The 22,037-nt window shown below is 43.6% G+C and overlaps 1 protein-coding gene across 2 annotated transcripts in view; it reads left to right on the top strand.

Annotated features, from left to right (window-relative positions):
• The window catches only part of LOC109320623 (inverted formin-2-like), a 62,717-nt gene extending 45,323 nt beyond the window's left edge, over window positions 1–17,394 (top strand). The window contains exons 11-23 of one of the 2 annotated variants that reach the window (XM_019550794.1): window positions 46–148; window positions 244–329; window positions 1,745–1,845; window positions 4,530–4,600; window positions 4,728–4,835; window positions 5,904–5,974; window positions 7,343–7,463; window positions 7,613–7,777; window positions 8,719–8,821; window positions 9,662–9,820; window positions 10,553–11,353; window positions 12,569–12,625; window positions 16,439–17,394. In XM_019550794.1, the coding sequence (XP_019406339.1) occupies window positions 46–148; window positions 244–329; window positions 1,745–1,845; window positions 4,530–4,600; window positions 4,728–4,835; window positions 5,904–5,974; window positions 7,343–7,463; window positions 7,613–7,777; window positions 8,719–8,821; window positions 9,662–9,820; window positions 10,553–11,353; window positions 12,569–12,624 (1,945 nt within the window). In that variant the 3' untranslated portion in view covers window position 12,625; window positions 16,439–17,394. The remainder of the gene's footprint in view (window positions 1–45; window positions 149–243; window positions 330–1,744; window positions 1,846–4,529; window positions 4,601–4,727; window positions 4,836–5,903; window positions 5,975–7,342; window positions 7,464–7,612; window positions 7,778–8,718; window positions 8,822–9,661; window positions 9,821–10,552; window positions 11,354–12,568; window positions 12,626–16,438) is intronic. The other variant, XM_019550795.1, reaches the window with a different exon arrangement.
• The last annotated feature ends 4,643 nt before the right edge of the window (window positions 17,395–22,037 follow it).

A 22,037-nucleotide genomic window follows, 5' to 3' on the forward strand; every position in this document is an offset into this window, starting at 1 on the left:
GCATCATTTCATGACTGTTTCTAATTCCATGCCTTTTCCCTACAGCTCAAATGAAGAGGTAGCTGATATGATTCAGAAAGGGGACAGGACCAAGTTTGACGTTGAAGTTTTGAAACAACTACTGAAGCTGCTACCCGAAAAGCATGAGGTTAGGAAAAAGAAGCCTCTAAATATAATTCATTTCACAAAAGCTGTAAGCAGGCGTGCAGCTCTGCAGTGTTGACTCTTGTAATTTCTTGTTAGATAGAAAACCTGAAAGCCTTCAAGGAAGAAAAATCAAAGTTAGCTAATGCTGATCAGTTTTATCTCCTCCTCCTTGGGATTCCCAGGTAAGGGATATTATTTCCCACTTTAGCTTCATCTTTGCTTACATACCTTTTTCAAAAAGCAATAGCTTTGATCTGCTCGGAGAGCAGAAGTTTAGTGCACTGTGCCATGTAACAGGAGACTCAAAAGTGCTCCCAGCCAGAGAATTACACTACACAATGTTCTGAATGCCAAGTCATTTGCAATTATTTGCAAAAGCCACCCAATAGAAAGAAGTGGGTCTTTTTTCTTGTGACAACGCTATGAGAAGCTCTCAAAGGAATAAAAATGAGAGAAAGAGCCTGATCTTTTTTTTAATGGATTTGTTGCTTTAAAACAAAATATTCCATCAAGAGTTTTTAGCATGCTTAGTGATTGAATTGAGGGCAGTTGCTCATTATTAGACACCTTAATGGAAACAGCAAATAAAGTGCAAATTAACAACAGCAGTCCTCAAAGCACTTTACAGAATATCAATCATATAAACCTCACTTTAGCCACCTGAGGAACTATTCCATTTTAGAGATAAGAAAATACTCATACAAAGAGAAATATAAATTATGCTTCTTAAAGCCAGCTTGGGAAGATGCAACCATAGTCATATTGCTCTGCCATAGAAACATATTGCACCTATGCTCTTTTCCATTTGCTACAAGAGGGAGGCGTTAAGGGATTTCATAGTACCTGCTGGCAAGGCTCCTAATGAGATGGTCTCCCACAGCCTTCCCCAGTTAGCGCTGCCCATTTTGCATGCAATTCTGGATATCTGTGGCTTCACAGTGGAGGAGGTTGTGGCCCCAAACATACATGCATGCATGCATGCATGCATACATGTGCGCGCACACACACACACACACACACACACACATACACAGAGGCCAATAAGAATTAAGGGACATAGGAGATCACGTAACTAACCCAAAAGTGATTCAGGAGGCCTGTGGGAGTTTCAGGAATAGAACCTAGATCCGGAAGGCCACATAGCAGTCCTGCCTCTCTGCCGAGTTAGTGTAGCCCTATAGCATCATCTGCAAGCTACCAGTTTTTGGTTCCCATTGATAAAGAACCGCAAGCCACAGGCACAGCCAATCACTCCATACCAGTCTGATGTAGACAGAGGCCTTGTCCACACCCAACCTGCTGCTTTTGAGCACATTGGAAGTCCAGGTCTTTCATGCAATGCCAGGAATATTCCTTTGGGTGTCCTCCTCCTACGGGCTGATGTACAAAGTAGGACCAAGGCTTATTATATTAGTAGCAGGACTGAGGCCTCTGCTGCTGTGGTGTGAACATACCCACACGAGCTACGAATGTAGTTTTTTTTCCATAGATTTTAGAATAAGCAAGCTTTTAATGGTTCTGGGAGTAGGGGAGAGGCCACCACAGTTCAGGAGGTTGTTAGGTCTAACAGTATATTTGTATTAATCTCTTTTCTTAGCTATCAACTGCGGATTGAATGTATGCTATTATGCGAGGAGACTACCGTCATGCTAGACATGCTACAACCTAAAGCAGACACGATCAAGAAAGCCTGTGAAGGTAAACAAGATAAGGCCACACATCAATGGATTATATTCAGAACCATGCACAACATAGCAGTCCTCTTTTTTCCCTAGAATTTGAGGCCAAAGTGACCTTTTGTTGTCTTCATTCCATATTAAGGAGAATCTGTTTTTGGCTGGTGGATTCCTCCTTGGCAGTCATGAAAGAATCAGGTCCTTATGAGCTATGGACGTCAAGCTTAACGATTGTTTCTAGGGATGAATTACAAAGCACAAGCCCTGAAGAAGCCTCCCCTGGCAAAATGCTCAGCAGCCAAAATCTGTGGACCACCATGAACGCATTTCAGCAAAAACAAACTGTAGACCAATGAATCCTTCTTGATAGTCAGAGCCTTCCGTGGAACTGGCATTGCCTACCAAAGTGGTACTTTCCGATTATCATGCCAGCTTCACTGTTGATGCAATTATCAACCAGTCAGGGTTTGTTAGTGCCAGATCTTTCCAGGAAGCTGGATTTAGACAGTGGACCTCAGCCTGGCAAAAACTAAAGGAAGACCCCATTTAGGACTCCCTAGAACATCATTGTATACAACTGCCTGAGCAGAAGCCCTCTGCCAACCCAGAAATACTCAAAATCCCTTCTTACCCACTAGTCAAGCTCTCTCCTACAGAGTTTTCTGCTGTTGTAAGTAGTTAGGGGATAGTCTGCTACCGTAGCAATGGGGCCATCCAAGTATCCATGTAGATTATGTGGTATGTCTTATGAGCCCTAGAGCTACCATTTGGGAGTACATGAGGATGGTCCACCTGGATCATTGGAGGCAGAGACAATATGGAAAACCAGAATGAGACAGTCCTCTAGGTCAGGGTAGGTAATTATTTAGGACCACTTAAGGAATTTTAGTGAGCTGTTGAGGGTGGGAAGAGAGAAGAGTGCTGACCTGGACTCAGCCCCCCATCGTGGCTGTTTATACCACCTGGCAGAGGCAGCTAGGGAGATGCCAATTGATCCTATCTGGCCCAGGCCTGTCCACCCTGCACCCAACACTGATGGTGTTGGACAGAGCAGGTGGGTGGGGTGTCCATGGACCCAGCATCTGTCACAGGGATGTGTGGGGAGCAGATCACAGCTCTGCCCCAGGCCCCAGCCCCACAATGTCACCATCTCCTGTTCCCGGCTCCACACACCTGTCCTGCTCCCAGGTACCGCTTTCTGCCTGCTCATGGCCTCATTGCATCCACCCAACAGAGCACATACTGCCCCTGGGGTCCTGAGCTGGTCTCAGTAGAGACCCCTGCCACTCTGTCCACTCTGCGGTAGAGCAGGATGGATGGGTTAGGGGCAAGGTCTGGCTGCAGAAATACTGACAACTGCAGCCAGAAGTATGAGGCTAGAGCAAGCCTCTGCCATGGAGGCTGCTGAGAAGCCAAGTCCAGATGTTGCATCACCCCCACCCTGCCACCATGCCACCAAGCCCCTCAGACTACAGCTCCCAGCATCTGGGAACCACACACAGGGATAGGGTGACCTGCACTCTGCACCAGTTGGCACCTCCACACCCAGGGATGGCGGGACCAGCCACACATGCTATGACCCAGGCTAGATGGAGCAGAGGGACCCACCTGGGTCAGATAGAGTCACTTGGCAGGCTGGATCTGGCCTGCAGGCTGTAATTTGTCCACCCCTATTAGATGGTGGTATAAAAATATCTTGAGCAATTCTTACTCAATATCTCCCCTTGCAGGTGGTGGGGGAGGGAAGTCTGACACCATAGTGAGGACAATTTGATGGTGTTGAATAGGCTTTCAAATTTCTACATGCATTTTTTTTTTTTAGGTTATGGAAATCACACAAAAATTGCTGTCCCCAGACCAGATCCAAGTCCAGGCAGTACAGAGGCCCAGGAATCTTTGTGGGAAATTATTTGGGGTGAATGAGGCCCCCTTTCTACCGCTAAGTGCAGTGTAACCAAAATGCTTGGCTCCATTATACTCTGCAACTCTCCACTAGCAGCAATGATCAAGGTGCTGGTGGGATTAGCAGAGAAGCTTAAATAAATGCGTCTGTGCTGGTGTTCCTGCTGTTGCCACCTCACGTGTGTCAAATTTGCTTTTTTAAAGGGCCCTTAGTCGCACAAAGCTCACTCTTATGGGATAGACTGTATATGTCTTTGGCCTGTTTCTCACACTGATAATCAGCTCCTTTGCCAACTAACCACCACCTGAGAACAGGACTAGCCTGTCTAGTTATAATTAGTGGAATATAATTGCAAGGCATGTCAGAACTGGCTTCTCTATATCTCAGACTGACCCTGAGTGCCCTTGAATATTAAAATCACAGGACCTGATTCTCATTCAACTTACACTGGTAAGTTACACCAAGAGTAATTCCAGTGCAATCAGTGAGTGTTGGTGTAACATTGGTGTCAAGCAAATAGAATCAGGTCTCATGCTATTTCCCCAATAAGGAACTTCAAAGTATGAAGAGAGTCCATAAGACTTCCTCAGTCCAGCTCAAGAAGTTAACCAGGGCCACTAAAAGTCAGAATCTCCCTGGGTTTCTCACACATTAGAACAGATGCCACATCATTTGTGTTGTAAACCAGAAAGTCCTGATTTGGAATAATTGGAGCTGGGAGCTCCAGCTCAGAGACCATTTGGGAGTCATTCCAAGTGGAAGGTGACATTCATTCACAGACACCTTTTTTTCCTCCCTCACAGATCTTCTTATTAGCCATCGCCTGCCTCTGTTTTGTCAGCTGATCCTCAAAGTTGGAAACTTTCTGAACTATGTAAGGCGTTTTTAATTTAATCAATCCATTTTATTGATTAAAAGCTGAAACCTCCCTTTTGTATAGACCAGATATAAATAAGGAGGGAACACGAGACTTATTTCTGCTTCCTTTTTCTTTCCTTCAGGGAAGTCACACCGGAGATGCTGATGGCTTTAAAATTAGCACATTACTCAAACTAACTGAAACCAAAGCAAACCAAACCCGCATTACTTTGCTGCACCACATTCTGAAGGTACCTCTGCAGTTTCCCTGGAGGAATTTGATCCTGGCCAAACTGGTGTCACACACTCATGTTTGCATCCTCTGTGCCTGGCCCTGGAGGCAGGGCTCCATTTGGATGGGACCCTAATGCTATCACTAGAAAACCTTAAAAAAAAAAAAGATTCCTATAAAAATTGTGGAGAGAACAGGGAGTTTTGCCCAGACCCTTCCTTTCTCCTCCCTCATTTCCTCAGTGCCCAAAATGCAGCTGTCTTGCCAACAGCCCTAATGAGGTCACACCCACACTCTGAATCCTTCTGCCCACTCCCACTTCATCAACTGAGCCTCTTTGACTTCCCCCCCAGGCTTTCACAACTTTCTTTTTCCCGCTTATCTGACCGTTTGTCTTTTCCCCACTTTCCTGTCTGCTCTGCCTACAGAACCAGCTTCAGTTTGCCCCATTTATTGAGTTCTCTGCCTAAACAAATCTGCAAATTAAAACCTCAGCCTAAGTCCTGCTGGTCTTGCAACACCTAAAAAGGGTATCAGCCAGTCCTTAATTGCTAGGCAGAAGTGCACAGACACTGTGGTGATCGTGGCTATCTAAGCAAATAGATAGGCAGGTAAGATGCATCAGAGTGTTTCTATTCTATACATAGGACACTGGACTAGCTAGCATCCGACTAGCACGGTCTGAACCCATCTCCAGCAGTGGCTAGTACCTACTACCCAAGGAAGGTTCAAGAAACACTACAGTAGACAATAGTCAGAAAGTTTCATCCTAGCTCTCATCAGCTGGAGGTGAACCTATGCCCTAAAGGTGGGGTGTTCATGCCCCTCTCAAAACTCTTTATATTTGTTTTAATCTTTAACATTAAGGACTCGGGAATGTCTCATTAAAAACAACTTGCTAAATTCTTGGCTCGGTAACAATAAGAGGGTGGGAGGGGAGAGGTCACCTTATATGGACCGATTACACACTCCGAGCACCTTGCTTCTATCCATTCTCCCCACCTCTCCCACCCAAAACCCCCACATACCCTTCTCCTCCAATGTGAAGCTGAGAACATACCAACAACTGAAGTTTCTCTCGTTTCAGGAAGTAGAAAATAATCACACGGACTTACTGGAGCTTCCCAAGGACCTTGAATGTGTTGCGAAGGCAGCAGGGTAGGAGGTTACTTTAAATTAAAAAGGAAGACATGCACCGTACAACCCCCACACCAGCCATTTTCAAGAAATTAGAACATAAAAAGCTGTTATAACCCATTAATTAATGGGGTAGAGTTTAATTAGTTTTGAACCAAAAGATTTGGTTCATGAACTTGGGAGACCATTTTAAAACGCAAATTGATGATTTGCAACAGGCAATAAGCGGCAGTGCTTAGGGCTGGAAATTGAGCCACATTCAATTAATTCAGCTTTCCAGAGGCCATACTGCATTTGGGGGGGGGGGGCTGTACCTTTTTAATTCCATCCACCTTTAATCGTTTATGAAGTGCCTTTCACTACTGTGTATTCTGGGACAATATGCTAGTAGCTAGCACTCCAAAAGGAGCCCTTAATCTTTAGATTAGTCCCTTTAATGCATTAGAGATGCCAGACAATTAGAGTCCATATGTCTCAGTTCCAAGTATGCAATACACGAGGTTGCAGTTAGATCTGCCCCTGTTTTTCTATGTGCTGCTAGAGACCACTTTCCTCACTTACTCCAGGGGCTCACAGAGAACTAGTTCCTTGGCAAAGGGGGTATTCAAACAAAGTGAAGCAAAACTATATTTCCTGGGCCAGTTTGGTCTTTCCTGTAAGTCCACTGGATTTAAAGCCCATGGCATTAATAGTCCTGGAATCACACCACAGATGGATTTGATCAAGTGCATTTGGGGATGGTCACTTAAGAGAGGAAGTTGCTTTGCCTACATTGCGAACATTTCCAATACCACAGGTTTTGTTGCTGCAAGGTTTTATAGGACAGCATGGAATTGTGGTCTCTTGTATTAGAGACTCTGGCTCTCAAGAGCCAAAATACAAACACCAGTGTATAGCTGGATGACCCTTCCCTATCTGTACAAACAGATAAGCAATGGTAAGCAAATAATACCATGGTTCACTGGTGCTAGAGATACTTATAGGACTAGTAAAGGACAATTTTCAAGAGTACAAGTGATTTAGATTCATAGGCCATGCAAAAAGTCAATGGTGTTTGTGTTCCTAAATTTTTTCAGCACTGTTTGAAAAAAAAGAAAGAAAGAAAGAAAGAAATCCTATTCTTAATCTACTTTCTTAGAGTTTTCAGATGGGGGTTTCTTACTGCATTACAGTAGAACCAAGAGGCCCCAGCTAAGAGAAGGGCTCCATTCTTCTAGGCACTAAGCATAGCTCCTGGGAAAATCCTGCGTGAGATTTCACTGATACTTCTGTGCTTTGCTGTTAGGGAAAGCACAGGAGGGGATACATGGGCTCAGATCTCCCTGTCTTCCAGCATTCCCAGACTAAATAGCAAAACATCTTCAGTCTCTTGTGGGTACTCTTTTTCAGAATTAACCTGGAAATTATACGTACAGAATCCAATTCCCATTTAAATAAGTTGGAAGAACTTAAGAAAAAGTTACAGGCCTCGAGCGACGATGTGAAAGCACAGTATGAGGCACCCATCGAGGTCAGTGAGAGGAGCTCCCTCACATCTTACATTTCACCCTTTTGCCTGCTTCTATGTCACCCTGCACCTGAACTTTCAGCTCATACATTGTTATTCTATTTTTAACATCAGTCTTTACCTTTGTCAAATTTAAATTAAATGCCTTTCAGGACAGCATAAAGGCATCACAGAAGCTGCAGGAGACATTTAGTACCATTGACAGGAAAAAGGAGGAACTTGCCAACTATCTCTGTGAAGATCCAAATAAATTGTCACTGGAAGATATATTTAGCACCATGAAAACCTTCAGGGATCTTTTCATCAAAGCACTTAAGGTTTGCATTTGTGAACATTGCACGGTCAGATGCAGGGGTGGAAAACACACATCAGTTCAAGTAGCATAGAAAGATGGTGGATTCATTTCTCCCCTTGAAAGCAAGGGCCGTCAGGTGCTCAAGTCAGCACTGACATTAGTTAGAGCAGTCCTGTGACTGCTCTAACATCTCTACTAGCATAAGGTCCCTCAGGCAGAATTGCTGCATCATAACTCTGCTCCACAACCAGTGCCTTCTCATGCCAGCAGCTGGAAGTGGTGTAGCAAAGACCACATCCCTTAAGCCAGAGAAGTAAAGAGTGGCTGGTACTGGAAACTCTGTGTACTACATGCAGTAGCTTTACACAAGGAAGCAGTTCTCTGTTCAGGGGCAATTTGCCACTGGCAAAGAGGAATCTGTCCACTTTGGATCTTCCAATACAAAAAGTGTGCAACAACTCAATGGTCAGATTCTTTATCCAAGGCCTGTAGTTTGAATTATGGATCCATGAAAGTCTCTATTCCACTCAAAGAGCAATTCATAGAAAGTTTAGACTTACAGTGGTCTCAAAATTGGTCATCACATGCATCCAAAACAAATCAGCTTGGCTCAGAAGGGGTCTTTCAACATTTATAGAGGGGTTGCATGCAAGTGGACAAGAAAAGGTGATCTAGAGCAAGTCAGTAGGTTTACTTTACAGGGTGATCTATGGCTGCCTCTTCCTACTGAGAATGAGCATGGCCAAACAGGCTTTCTGCCCCCCCCCCCCCCCCGCCAAAGAAAGGACACAGGTCCCACTGCCCACATTATCCATTTGGGAATGTAAGTGCCCAGGAATTGCAACAAGTGGGATAGATCCTATTTCTAGTGGCTTTCCAACCTGATCTCAGTTGCATGGCTGTGCTACCAGATATTTAAATCAGATATCACATCAGATATTCTCTGATATTATCTACCTACAGGAAAACAAGGACAGGAAGGAACAAGCTGCAAAAGCAGAAAAGAGGAAGAAACAGCTGGAGGAAGAAGAAGCTAAGAGACAGACAGGAGAAAATGGAAAGATAAGTGAGTATCTGACAGGGTTTAATGGAAGGTTCATAAAGCCCATATTCAGCCACACAAGGACTCAGAGGCGACAACCTGTTCCTGCTCCAGCCTCCTCAGTACCTAAAAGTGGTGTCTATAGGCAGCCATGTCCATCTACCCCAGTCAGAGCTATGCTAATACCAGTTTGGGGTCTGCTAGCCAAACAGAAAAGTAAAACACTTTGAAAACAAAAGACCTTGTTCTGCATTGGACAAAGTGTTTTTTCTTAAAATTTAATATATTTAAACTTCTGGTTAAGATGTCCTCGCAAATTGAAAAATCTATATATTTAACTTTTTCAGAGAATTTTCCCAGCCCTGCTCTCAACTGAAACCATTCACCAAAGCCAACAGAAGTTTGCAATACATTTCAACCAGCAACAAAGAGTTTGGTCTTAAAGGCAATAGAGAAGCAAAGCAGAACATCCCCACCTCCCTAGATTAGCTGTCCCTCACATCTGCAACATTCAAACTAGATGCAGGACACAAAGAGGTGCAAGGTCTCAGCCTGCAGGTGTGATGACCTTCAGTGGCAGAGGCTCTGGGACACACTACTTATAGCTCCCTCCCTCCTGCCCTCTACAGTCATCACAAACACCAATGTGACAGATGTGTAATGGTCCTAGGGCCAAGCAGTAGCATTTCATATCTATTTTAAACTGGGATCAGTCCCAACACAACACTGGGGAGTGGAAGTGGGGGGAACAAGGAGGTCAAGTGAAATTCTTCCTTAGGTCATCACTGATCTCAATGGTCCTGCCTATTCAGGAGGAGAGCGATATTAGTGATGTCTCTGTTTTGTCTTGTTTTTAAACCCCAGTTAAGAAGGGGGCAGTGAAGCAGGAGGAGGTGTGCGTTATTGATGCTCTGCTGGCTGACATACGGAAAGGCTTCAAGCTACGGAAAACAAAGAACAGGGGAGAGTCAGACACTCCACCTAAAACAACGCCAGCAGGCACTCCGAAGGGAGGGCAGCCAGGTAAGGCAGAGACCATTTTTCTCCAACCCACCCAACTGCAAGACAGATACCCAAGCAGGAGCTCCAATCTCATTCACATTTGGGGTATTTAATTTTAAAGGGACACCACTTCCAAAAATGATATCAGTGGGTCCAGGGCCCCTGGAAGAGAAAACCAGTGTTCATAAATCACTTAGGCACCTGCATGAAAGGGTTACTCACAAGCTGCTGATTTTGCGCCTTTGCTACTCAAGCTTCCTTCCAGCTCTAAAGACTGCAGATTCCATTCCCAGAGACTCCCCAGCCAGCACTCTTGCTGGAAGACTCATGTTGACATCATTTGCATGTTATCATCATCCTGGGTTACCTTGAAAAAGCAGAGTTAGACTGGATTACTACTTGAATGGGAGAAAGCTGGGAGGGCAGAGAGGTCTGAAGTCCTGTCTCAGATCCAGCTACTAAGTTCAGCGTAGACTTGTCAGCTAAATTAGGCCACGATGCCAAGTGGTAGGTGTCACTGCCAAGATAAGCCCAAATTCAACATGTTTAAGTTCTCTTTGCTTCCATGGAAATTAAGCACATAGTTTAGTCCCATGGGAGGCTTCAAGTTAAGCTTCGGTTTTACTGAATCAGATTCGTTTTTAGGGTTCACAGCCATGAGTGTAGCTAGGTTTGGGGTGATGGCCAACAGGTCAGGTCATTTCAAATGCAGCACTGAAGAACCATGTCTGACCCTTTGTTTTTTGTTTAAAGGGAAAAGCGCTAATGATGTAAAAGAAGTGGGAAAGGAAAGCATTTGTGAGACCAAACAAAGTGAAGACAATCACTCAGAATACACTCCTGCCCCAGATGCTACTGCTACCACCATCACGGGCCCTGGTAAAGATGAAGTACAGTTGTCTGCTTCAAACCAGCCACCTCCTGAAGACAATGCTGGAGGAAATTTGCCACAACAGCCCTGTACTCAAGAAAGCTCCTTTAGTTCAGCAGATGCTCATAGGGTCTCCCAGCCAAAGGATGGAGTAAGCATCAAGGGGAAGAACGACTCGTACAGCTTTCCAGAGAACACAGAACACAAAACCAATGTGTTTTCTCCATGTAACATAGGAGCATCTATACAGTTTGCAAGCAGCTATTCAAGCCATTGTACCAGCTTAAAAGATGAATCAGATGAACCTAGCTTAGGGGATAAGGATAGCAAATCTGAACTAACTGTCTTAGGAAGTGGTAAAATAGCTGAACAGACATTGCTGCCCAGTGACACCTGTCAAAGTGAGACTAAAATCAGAGTTGAACCAGTACCTGAAAATGCTGAAACAATTCTCACTACCAAGTCAAGCTCCAAACAGGTAGACGTCAGGGAAACAGCAAAAAAAAATGAAGATCCTGATGAAGAGTCATTGCTGGACACCTCTCAGGAGAAATCCTTCTCAGAAGAACCAACAACAGATTCTTCCTGTTCAGTTCCTCCAGGACAGGGGCGTGCTGAAAAGGAAGGGCAGAAAGGGTCTGGGAAACAGAGGAAGAAGAAGAGGCACAGCAAAAGCCAGCCAGGTAATACATTTTAGATACAACCTTTGGAAATCTAGCTTGATTCACAGGATTGGAGTCCTTAGTCTCTGCTCTCCAGGATTATGTAAATAGAACTTTTTCTTCCTTCTTTATGATCCAGTCCTGCATCATTGTAGTCAATGGGAGTTTTACTATCCTGAGAGCAATGCTGTTGAATATAGATGTTCTCTAAAACCAGAGACTGGTTTTAACAGCACAAGTGTTGTACAAGGACAGACTTACAAATAGTTTCTAAAGGTTTAGCAATTAATAAACTTAAAAGCATGGTGTACACCTTCCTAGCATGCAGCAAGACAGTGATGAACACGCCTGTCAAAGATGCAATAGCAAGATTAAGCCATGGTTATAGGCAAACTAGTGATCCATCAGGCTCTACGAAGTAACTATTAAACATTCAGTACAAATGCCTACACATGAGCTATAAAAATGCAGCTTTTTTAAAACATTGCCCCTACCCCCAGCTGTTATTCTGACCTTTCTCCCCCCTGGCTTCAGTTACAGGAATATTCTGCACACAGTAACCCAAATCAGTCATAAGGTTGGAAGGTGTCTCAAAGGTGATCTGTTCCAACCCCCAGTTATTGTCACTGGATTTAAAGATCAAGTGCATTTCCTTCTTCCCTTCGCAGTCCAGCCACACACTTATAGACTTGATTTTGTGCTGAGGCCGTATGCAGGCTCATGGAGCTTTGAGGGTCAGCCCCTTGGCATGCATAATCATGTCACCCAGGCAAGACTGGAGGTTCAGAGCTTGCTGTGGTCCATGGGGAGGTGTACACTGTGCCAGCCCTTTAGAAAATGCAGCCTATTGTCTCTGGTCCCCCAAGCTCTACCTGTCAGGAGGTAACAGGAAAAAGTAGTTGGAACCATGGTACCTCCTAGTTGTTCCTCCTCGAGTGTGGAGGAAGGACTAGGTGCATCAGACATATAAACCTTTTCTTCATACCTGGAGTCAATGTGGGAAGGGAGGGAGAAATGCGAGATGGCTGTGCTCCCTTTTGCAGCCACATAGGCCTCAATGACAAAGTTAAGCTTTAATTATCATTACTTTTCAAACTGTTTAGTTGATGTTTTTGTCCTTCATAAGAAATTAAACCCCTTCCTAAGTGGTTCTTGCTGTCCTGGGGAGGTTCCTGTTGTTATATTTGCATTGCCACCTTCAGATCCACTTAGTGTTTCTCTTTTATTTGAAAGCAGAGGTTGACATTGATACTGGCGATAATAAAACAAAAAAAGCTTGTGTGGTACAGTGAGGTACGTAAACTTGTCAAAAGGCTTTCATGTGAACTAACCATTGTGTTGGGGCTTTCGTGGCTTTCTGGCGTGATCAGTAATCACCGCATTGGCTAAGTAAGCTTTTGGTCCTCAAGTCTTACTTATGTGGGGCATCTTTACACGTGCTCCAGGGTATAGGGGGGCCGGGGGGAGGGGAGGGGAGTGCTTTCATTAGAGCGGCTCTCGGGAGCTGCTCCAATTAAAGCACCCACAGCTTCTCATGTAATCAGTGTCCCATGCTTCAAAATAGTAGCAGGGGTCCTTTAACTAAAGTTCACCCAACAAGCTTTAGTTAAAATGCCCCTGCCACCATTTTGAAGCATAAGGACACTGAGTACATGTGGCTAATTAACATGCTTCAGCAGACTCAGTTAATCAAGTCTGCTGTGATGTGTGCCAATTAGCACACTTCAGGCACGTGTATAGGCATCCATAAAGACTTTAAAAAAAAAAAAAAAGACGAAGAAGAGAGACGCACAGACCTCTTCCTTTGTGATTTTTGCTGTCAAAGGGCCTGATCCTGCACCTGGTGGAGTGGACGCTAAACACCTAGTACTGCAGAATCAGTTCCCAAGTTGCCATCTTCTACATTAAAAGCCACCCTCCTCTTTCCCTGCAGAAAAATCTCTAGTCTGGTGTTGGTTTCCCTTATCACGTGAACCCAACTTGTCAGCATAACTAAAATCCTTGGCTTTGGTCTGATAACTTCTCTAAATGTTGTAAAAATGGGAGTTCAGTACATTTGCCCTTTCAAAGAAACGGCTGCCCCCAGCTCCAGGTTTCTGTTAATGGGACTCACCTAATTTTTAAAAAGCTCGACACTGGCTACTACAATTCTGAAAGCAGTCTACCGAGCCAAGGAGGAGCACTAACAGGACTCCTGCCTCCACCTACGGGCCATATCCCAAATGCTGGTCATTACTGAGCTCTTCAATTTGCAAAGATTTAAAGTTAAGCAGGAGAGGACCCCTGAACTATGCAGCCTGGGGACTGCTGTGTTTTGGCACCAAAAAACAAAAAAACAAAAATTAAAAGACAGCAACCAAGCCTGATGTTGAGAAAGCTTTTGTTACCCCACAGCAAGAGCCCCTGTAGGCAAATGAAGTGTGAAGGGGGCAAAACCAAAACAAAATCCGTCCTGAACTGCCATTGTTACGTGCTTTCCTTTGTATTCCCATAAACAGCTATAACGAAACAAACTAAACAAATCTGAAATCCGTCTGTCTTATTTTGTGAACCAAATGCATTTCTCAGGATTTGCTCTTTCTTGTTGCATAAGGGTGGAGGATCCTGTCCTAGTCATCTCTGAGAACTAAAGTGTCTTCTCCTTTCTGGGCTCTTGTTGATGATGGAGGAGGAGTCATAGGAAACTCCATCAAGATGTTTTATTTGGGTTTTTTGCATCAGTACCCTATGGCCTGCTCTCTGGCCGTCAGGGACTAGGCCAGAACGCTGTGTAGTCAGACTCCTGCCCTGGTTGCTGTCCCATCTCCAGACCTTTGTGCAACTTGCACTGAGGGCAGCACCATCTCTAAGTATCTGGTAGTCCAAGATTTACAACAGCAGCACTAGACAGTGCCCATAATGTAGTCAGGGCCAGTAACTACAACGCAGAGCAGGCACTAATTCAAATAGTGTCAGGAGCTCAGAGATGTAAATGAAAAAATGTCCGAGAGGGATCTGCCCACAAGCCAGTCCCAAAATCCTGACTCAAAAAGAAACTGAAGCAGACTAATTGATCCTTGGACTGGCCTTAGAACAAACAGGAAGGCTACGCATGAATTACACCAAGCGTTTGATCCAGCCCTCCTTTCTCCATTCACTTCACTGGCTTCAGATCAAGCCTGAAAAAGCTTCAAAAGGACCTGAAAAGGAAGGAATAAAAAAAAGCAGAGGCATATTATAGCTCAGGGTGTCTCCTGTTTAGCTGCAGCAGGCTCCCAGCTTCATGTCTTGTAGCGCTCTCTAGTGTTTCAATGTTGAAAAGGACAAATGCAAGGGTGAACCCTTAACCCTAAAGGCAATTTCCCTCTTCTCTGTTCCTGTCATTTGCTTATATGACTTAAAGTGGAAAAGGTAATAATGCACAGAATTTTCTGGCCATCATTTTTTCCCCCTAACCAACCAATATCTGCCTTTCAGTACAAATGGCAGTAATATGACCTTACCTGGCAGTAAACATTACCTAGAAGAGGGAATAGGGACATACCCAGGAAACCAGCACAACTCGTCATCATCATCTCCTCTGAGACAGAGCCTAGATTTCCATCCCCGTCTTTTCTGTTGAAAGGCTGCCTAGCTGCTTTTCATTTTGTAGGCCATAACAGCATGATTTGCCTTGAATCAGAGCACCCATTTTTGTCAGGACTCTCTTCTTCCTCAGGAAATCCACTGCTGTGTTTTGAAGTCACTGGATCTCAGTTGGGCACAGAGGAAAGAAATAGGAGATAAATCTTTGTATTACCAATGATTTAGCATGCTGTGTATCTGGGACAATAAAGACAGGATTTGGTACATCCCCAGAACTAGATTTGAGGCTAAGACAAGCCACTGTAACTGGGTAATGCAGGCTACAGAATCTCACCCAGCAATTCCTACACAAAACCCAGTTTTCTGTAAATACCTATTACTAGGGTCTCCGTCACATTACTTCTCTTCAAAGACGTCCAAGTACAACCTCTGCACCCCCCCCCCCCCACACACACACATACACACACGAGTAAGGAATCCAGCTTAATTTCATCAGGGGTTACAAAAGTGAGACACATTTGGCAACTTCTGGCAAACGCAGTGTCAACTGGCAAAGGACTATATTTCTTCAGTCTTAAAAAGTTAGGATAACTCTTGTGCTGGGTCTTCCATTTTCAAGGTTTTTTTAACATCAGAGACCTAAAAAGCCCACCTTGCCTTCTGCAATGGATCCAATGCTTTTTATACACACTGTTTTCTGATCTACCACTAGAGTACAAGTACTGTCCTGAGCACAAATGTTTGGATTTGTATACAGCATAAGCCATGCTGTGCACATTTGTAACTTGTTCATGGGATTTTATTTGATTAATAATGAAGACAGCATCCTAAGAAATCCTGTGCTTAGCCCACGTGAGTAATCCCATCGCCCTCAGGAGGGATTCTTCACTTGAGCTAAGGTACGAGTTGAGACCCACACCCTCAACAGTGAAATTTTAGTAGTATTTTCTTCTGGAAGTTGATGCATCAGGCAGGTTTAATTAAGACCAACTAAATCTCAAATTGAGGGCCCAACGACCTTCCCACTAAAAACCTCCATGGGGCAGGACCCTGGGCTCTGTGCGAAGTGAATGGAAGTTTGCCCAGAGTTTTGCATACAGATCAGTGTCCCAGTCAATGGAAACCCCGAGAGCTTCTCCTTCAGGGTGAACAGTATCGATTCCTAAACTTGCTGGGTCTAACTAACATGCAGCTGAAAACCTAGAAGTATATTCTTTCTAGGTTCAACATGGAGCTCATGAGATGCATAGATTGACCTACTGAATCTGGGGTGTGACTGGCTCCACACCAACAGATGGAGAAACAAGTAAATCAAAGTCAAGATATTGGTGCATGGAGAACGGCTTTTCAGAGAGTTCATTCCAATAGTAGTTTTATCAGTTTAAGTGCTGGGAGGGCTTGGTTCATTTGATGGATATACAAACAGTTTGCCCCAGCTAACACACCACATATAGGACTCGTACACACACACAGGGGCTACTGATCACAGCGTTGTTTTCTTGTTGATTTTTTTTTTTTTTTTTTTATTTCTGCCCCCAACAGGTATCACAGCAAGGCAGAAAAATAAATAAAGGAAGACAAAGCAACCTGCTCACAAACCCATGCAATGCTGCCATTCCCTGGGAAGCGAGTGCCGTGGGGCTGAAATTCCTCTATTAATAATGATTGCAATGATGGAATGCAAAGCTTCTTCTCAAGCAGTCTCACTAATCGCTCTTTGCAGATTCTGTATCTAGCAAACAGACTCCAGATGAAAGAGACTTACTGAAAACAGTTATGTGCCTTAGGGGAGAGGTCTGCAAGGGTCAGGTACTGTAAGTGCTCCATGCCCAGAACTTCTGAAGCAGATGGGAGTTGTGTGTGGAGGGCCAATAGATTCAAGCCCCTGTTAAACTTTGCTTTGGGCCAAACCCTCCAATCCGTTTGCAGGCCAAATTCCTGTTGAGAATTGTGGGAGTGCGGATAAAGAAATGACTGCAGCAGTGAGCACTTAGTGTCTCCAAAACTGAATTGTGTAAAGCAAGCACTTATTGCACTCTCACCAGCATCCAGCTGGATCTCTCTTACTGCCCCACTCCAGGGACCTCCCAACACTGGTAACTGATGTTGGACCTATTCAGGTGAACTCAGTACCATTGTGGTCATTTGAGGTAGAGGGAGGGATGTCTGTCAAAGGAAAGGATTACTATAGTGAACTCCGAAGGCTCAGTCCTGCAACACCTCACACATGGTTAACTTTGTCAATGGCACCATCCACATGCTTAGTTTCACATGCATAGACACGGGCATAAGCTCTTAGTGGACGAGAGTGTAAAGTTTCTAGATTGTGAAAACAACAGGAGAAAATGCTGAATAGATTGCCCTAAAAGTCATGTCATTTGGCACATCCCTGGTTCTGCATTAGCAAAGACCTATGGAACATTTAGAGTCTGCTTCATGGTGAAAGGCAGTTATACAAGTTTTGCTTTAACATTACAAGCCTGCAGTATTGTGTTGTTTTTGTTTTTTTTTTTAAATGAGCTTTCTTTCTTGATTATGTTTATATTAACCTTGTACCATAATTTTGTAAATAGCTATCCATTTGAACAAACTTACAGAATTTCAATCTATATTACAGTATTTCATTGAAATAGGAACTGGGTGGGGAAAAAAATTGTTATTTTTAAGAGTCATGCCAATATACAGTAACTCTGAGCATATATAATGATGTGCTGACCAAGCTCTCTTGTTCTGCTTTTGAAGACTTGATCAGGTGTCATTCATTTACCAGAAACTGTGCTGAACTAAGTTAGGAATTTAAAATGTTTCTTTTTCACTCAGGGCTTTGCTTTGACTGTTGAGAAGATTGGTTAAGTAGTACAGGGATCCTTAGTTTTGAATGGACCAACCAAACTGGAGAAATGTTTTCTGGAAATTCAGCATGACTGAATTTGAAATCAAGCCCAACACTAAACATAAGCATATAGATTTCCATTAGCTTCGATGGAGCTGCAATATCAAGATCTCAGTATGGTAATCAGAACATACACACATGCAAGTTCAGGGATTAGTCACAATTATGCTTGTCATAGTTAAAGGGTCAGCTTCACTTTTTGTCCCTTTTCAGGTCTGTCCAAGCCCATCACCTCTGGTGTCTCTTCATGCATTTATATCCAAAAGTAGACTTCTGCAGTTCTCCCACTCCTAGACCAGGCATCACTCTGCAGCACTGTATCAACAGTATTTTCCTAGCTTATCTGAGCAGACTCTGGCACCTACAGTTCTGCCCTTCTCTGTACAACAATTTATTCTCATCTGATGGGAATATAGAAAGCCCTAAGATTTTCAGACACCCGCATTTTAATCCAGCTCCGTCAATCCACCCCCTCCTGTATATTAGGAGACAGACCCTTTTTAGAGTATCATGCTCCCTATGTTCTTCTCTTCATGTGGGCTTTGTCACTACTGAAGAGAACTGGTTTTTCAGGTCGGCTGGTAAGAAACTAGAAATCCTTAAAAGCCAACAGAACTCAAGTATTTACTTGATAAGTGGCCCGTCTTGAGCCATCCTTCCATTCCTTATTTTTCCTTCCAGGCATCTGTTAAACTAAAACGGTGCCCTCGTACAAGAAACATCCCTGTAACTAGGGCAAAGCACGATGGTTATCAGAGCCATCACAATAGGCTTTCAGTAAGAGCAGAGATTAGCAAAACAGGGTGAAAAGAATTCAGTTCGAGTGGGATGGGAAATTTTGACCCATGTTCTACGCACACCCTTTACTGCTGTCACGAGGTAATTGTTCCCGATTATTCCTTATTAGTCATTGCAGAGCCAAAATTCAGTACTAGTGAAAGCAGAGACACTAATTTCAATAGCTTTCCACTCACATAATGCAACCATGAGTTTCATGCACACAGACAGGAACTCCTCCAACAACTGTAGCAAAATTCCAGCAAACAAGCTAGTTTGTGAAAGCCAGAGGTTTGTAGGAACCAAGTTAACAGCCAGGGCACCTATACACATGCATCAAGGTTGCTCCGATGCACTATAATTACAGCATGTCAGAGCAGACTTAATTAATTGAGTATGCTAAAACATGGTAATTACAGAACTCCAACAGACTCCAGCACCATGTGCATCTGTATCCCTGTCTGAAAAATGTCAGCGGGGGCACTTTAACTAAAGCTCATTTGACAAGCTTTAGTGAAAGCACCCCCACCACCATTTTTCAGCACAGGGGCACCAATACATGCGACACTCTGGGCACTTTTAATAAAGTAGATCTTGGAGCCACTCTAATTAAAGTGCACTCACCCCCAACATGTGTATAAATGCCCTCAGTAGTATCCATATGGTATGCCAAACCAAGGGCATCAATAAATGCGAGCATTTTCCTTTAAATTCCAACATTGTTTAAATTCTAAAACTTGAAATGTCTTCAAGGTCAGAATATTAATTCAAAAGTTTTCTGCTTTTTGGAGAGGAGAGCGCCCAACTCCATTTTTAAACATTTTGGGGGTCTATTCTAACCAAGTGGAAGCCTAAATAAGGATTTATAGCAGAATGACTCATTAGCCACAGCTTTAGCATAGAAACATCATTTCTATGCTTCTCAGTGAAGAAAAAACAAAACATGAAGCAGTTCTTATTTACCCTTATACTCTGCTTATTCTCTCACTTGATCAGGGATGTAGGCTACGGACAATGTACCTTTGACATACATGCTTAACTCTGTATACTTGCTTAACTCTGAAGAATAAAAAGTCATTGGGACTATTCACATACATATATAGTTGAACCTTTGCAAAGTCTTGCAGGATCTGGACTTTGGGCAGGGGCTTCATCTCCTATTAAAACATCCAAGCACATCAGTCATAGTATATTCTTCACAGCAGTTGTTAGCTACTCTCTCTCATATCATTTTTCATCAAACCTATTTTAAAATCTATAGCTTTAGAGATGGAGCTAACAACTTTCTTCTTTCACCTCAAAAATAATGAGGATTTTATGTAACGTGTGGGTCAATCCCTTTGCATACAAGACAGGTAAGCACACATGTGCCAGTTCCTTCCTGATTTTGTTTACTGTTATGTGCAGTTTGGGAGAGAAAATTCAGCGGACCCTGCACGATTTCAGCCAGGTGATGCTTTTCACCAGAATTAACTAATGTTCATTCTCTCCAAGTGTAAAGCCAGGCTCCACAGCATGAGGTTTCCAGCTTTCTGTATGTGAAGGTCATCTTCTGTGCACAGTACGCTACTTGGAGTACAATACAACGTTTATCAAAATAAACTCTAATGTCTACCAGATCCTGCCTCTCTCTCTCTCTGTTGGTTACAAGACACTTGTGAAGGGATAAATCCTCTGAACACTTTGGTTGTTGGTGGTGCTGACAGTAAATATGTCCAAAAGCAAACTCAGAGCAATTCAAAAAATTGTTTTTCTAGGTCTCAGTCACATGGTGTTTAATGATGCAAAAAATTATTTTGCCCCGTCTAGAGCCTTGACTACAAACAGGGAAAACGGACCTATAATTCACCAGTGCAGTAACAGCAAAGACTGGTGTGCAGGCAGGGCTCTAACATTTATATTACTGTGTAACAACAGCCTGATTGCTTGCCAATTTGGAAGCAATGCTGTAGCCACACCATGGCTAAAAAATGAGTGCCAGCTTCCCTAGCTTAGCTGAGATGCCAGAGATCAGGCACCAACAAAACCAGGCACTTGTGATGTTCTGCAAGCTGACTGGCACATAAAATACATACTATGCTCACACCTTCATCAGTGCTAACACGGCCTAATTCACAATAGGCTCTTGAATTCCAACATTGCCAATACCTATTGATGTAAAAATCTAGGTTAAACTGCATCATGCAAGGCCAGATATCAGAGAACAAGAAATAAATGACAACACTGATTTAAAAAAAAAAAGCAGTAGGCAAAAATCCCTTGAACCCACTATCGGCATTTGACTGGACCTTGCACCCAGTATCAGCATTTAGCTAGTACCACCTTGAGGAATCACAAGGGAGCAGGCTGCAGTTCAAAGAACCTTGACCCGTAGCCTCTGAGGCTAAATGCGGACAGTCAAAAAGCCTGAGACTGAATCGATTCAATCTTTGCAGGTTAATCTAAGATGCTTACCAGTTCAATCTACACAAGTGATTAGACATCCAGGACATCCACTTTGATTCCAGAAATGCACCCACATGCCTGCAAACAGCCCAGGCCATGAGCCAGGGGGGCACTAGAGCATGCATCCCTGCTGGGCTGGAGCAGACAGGTTGGGCCAAGGCTAGGAGTTGCAGAGGAGGCACAAAGCATCCTGGGATGCCAGGGGACTGCAAGTTAACTTGAATCTGGGACAAAATTTGAAAAAACTGACAACCTAAGTCAGTTAAGTCTGATACTACATCCATCTAATGGCCTTAAACTGGTTTCAGAAATTCTAAAAGCTGTTCACGTACACTGAACTTCTGTTGTGTTAGAAATCTGAACTGGTTTCTGATCACTTATACCAGTTTGTGTGCAACTTCTGTCCCTAGCCTGGGGGAAGCAAGGTAAGTTACCATTGTTCCTTACAGGAACTTGGAACAGACTGAAAAGTAGGCGTGCAAAATGAACTAAAAATCAATGCTACAACAAAGCATATCAGTGGCAGGGTAGATCCCCCTGAAAGAGCATTCACACATTTGCTTTTCTAGTATGTTCTGTATAGGTTTATAAGACTGGTTTGATCCCATCAGCAGCGGGCAAGCTGTTCTCAATCCCAGATGAGGGGAGCAAGGCTGGACCTGAGCTGACTGTTTTGTTTTCCAAAAGAACCAGAAGGTATTAACTAAATATCCACCCTAAGACTCCCCTCTCCTCACCCAAGAGAGGACTTGGAAGGAATTGGGACAGGGCAAAGTTTCCCTTACATGGCATCTCATAATCCAGCCAGGCTATCAAGGTGGCTCAATTACATTTGTTAAGCCTCTAAAGCAAAGCTAGGTATGGTTTCGGGGGGGGGGGTGCAGATACTGTGGCACAACCTCACAACACATTTTTCTCCAGGTAAAAAGAAACCAGAAGCTTTACTAACAAACTAGGGGCCTCAGGCTATATTATTCCATTTAAAATCAAAGCAAAAACAAATACAAGCATGTTTAGAATATGCAT

Source organism: Crocodylus porosus, unplaced genomic scaffold (assembly GCF_001723895.1).
Source record: "Crocodylus porosus isolate Cpor-Errol unplaced genomic scaffold, CroPor_comp1, whole genome shotgun sequence".
Taxonomy (NCBI): domain Eukaryota; kingdom Metazoa; phylum Chordata; order Crocodylia; family Crocodylidae; genus Crocodylus; species Crocodylus porosus.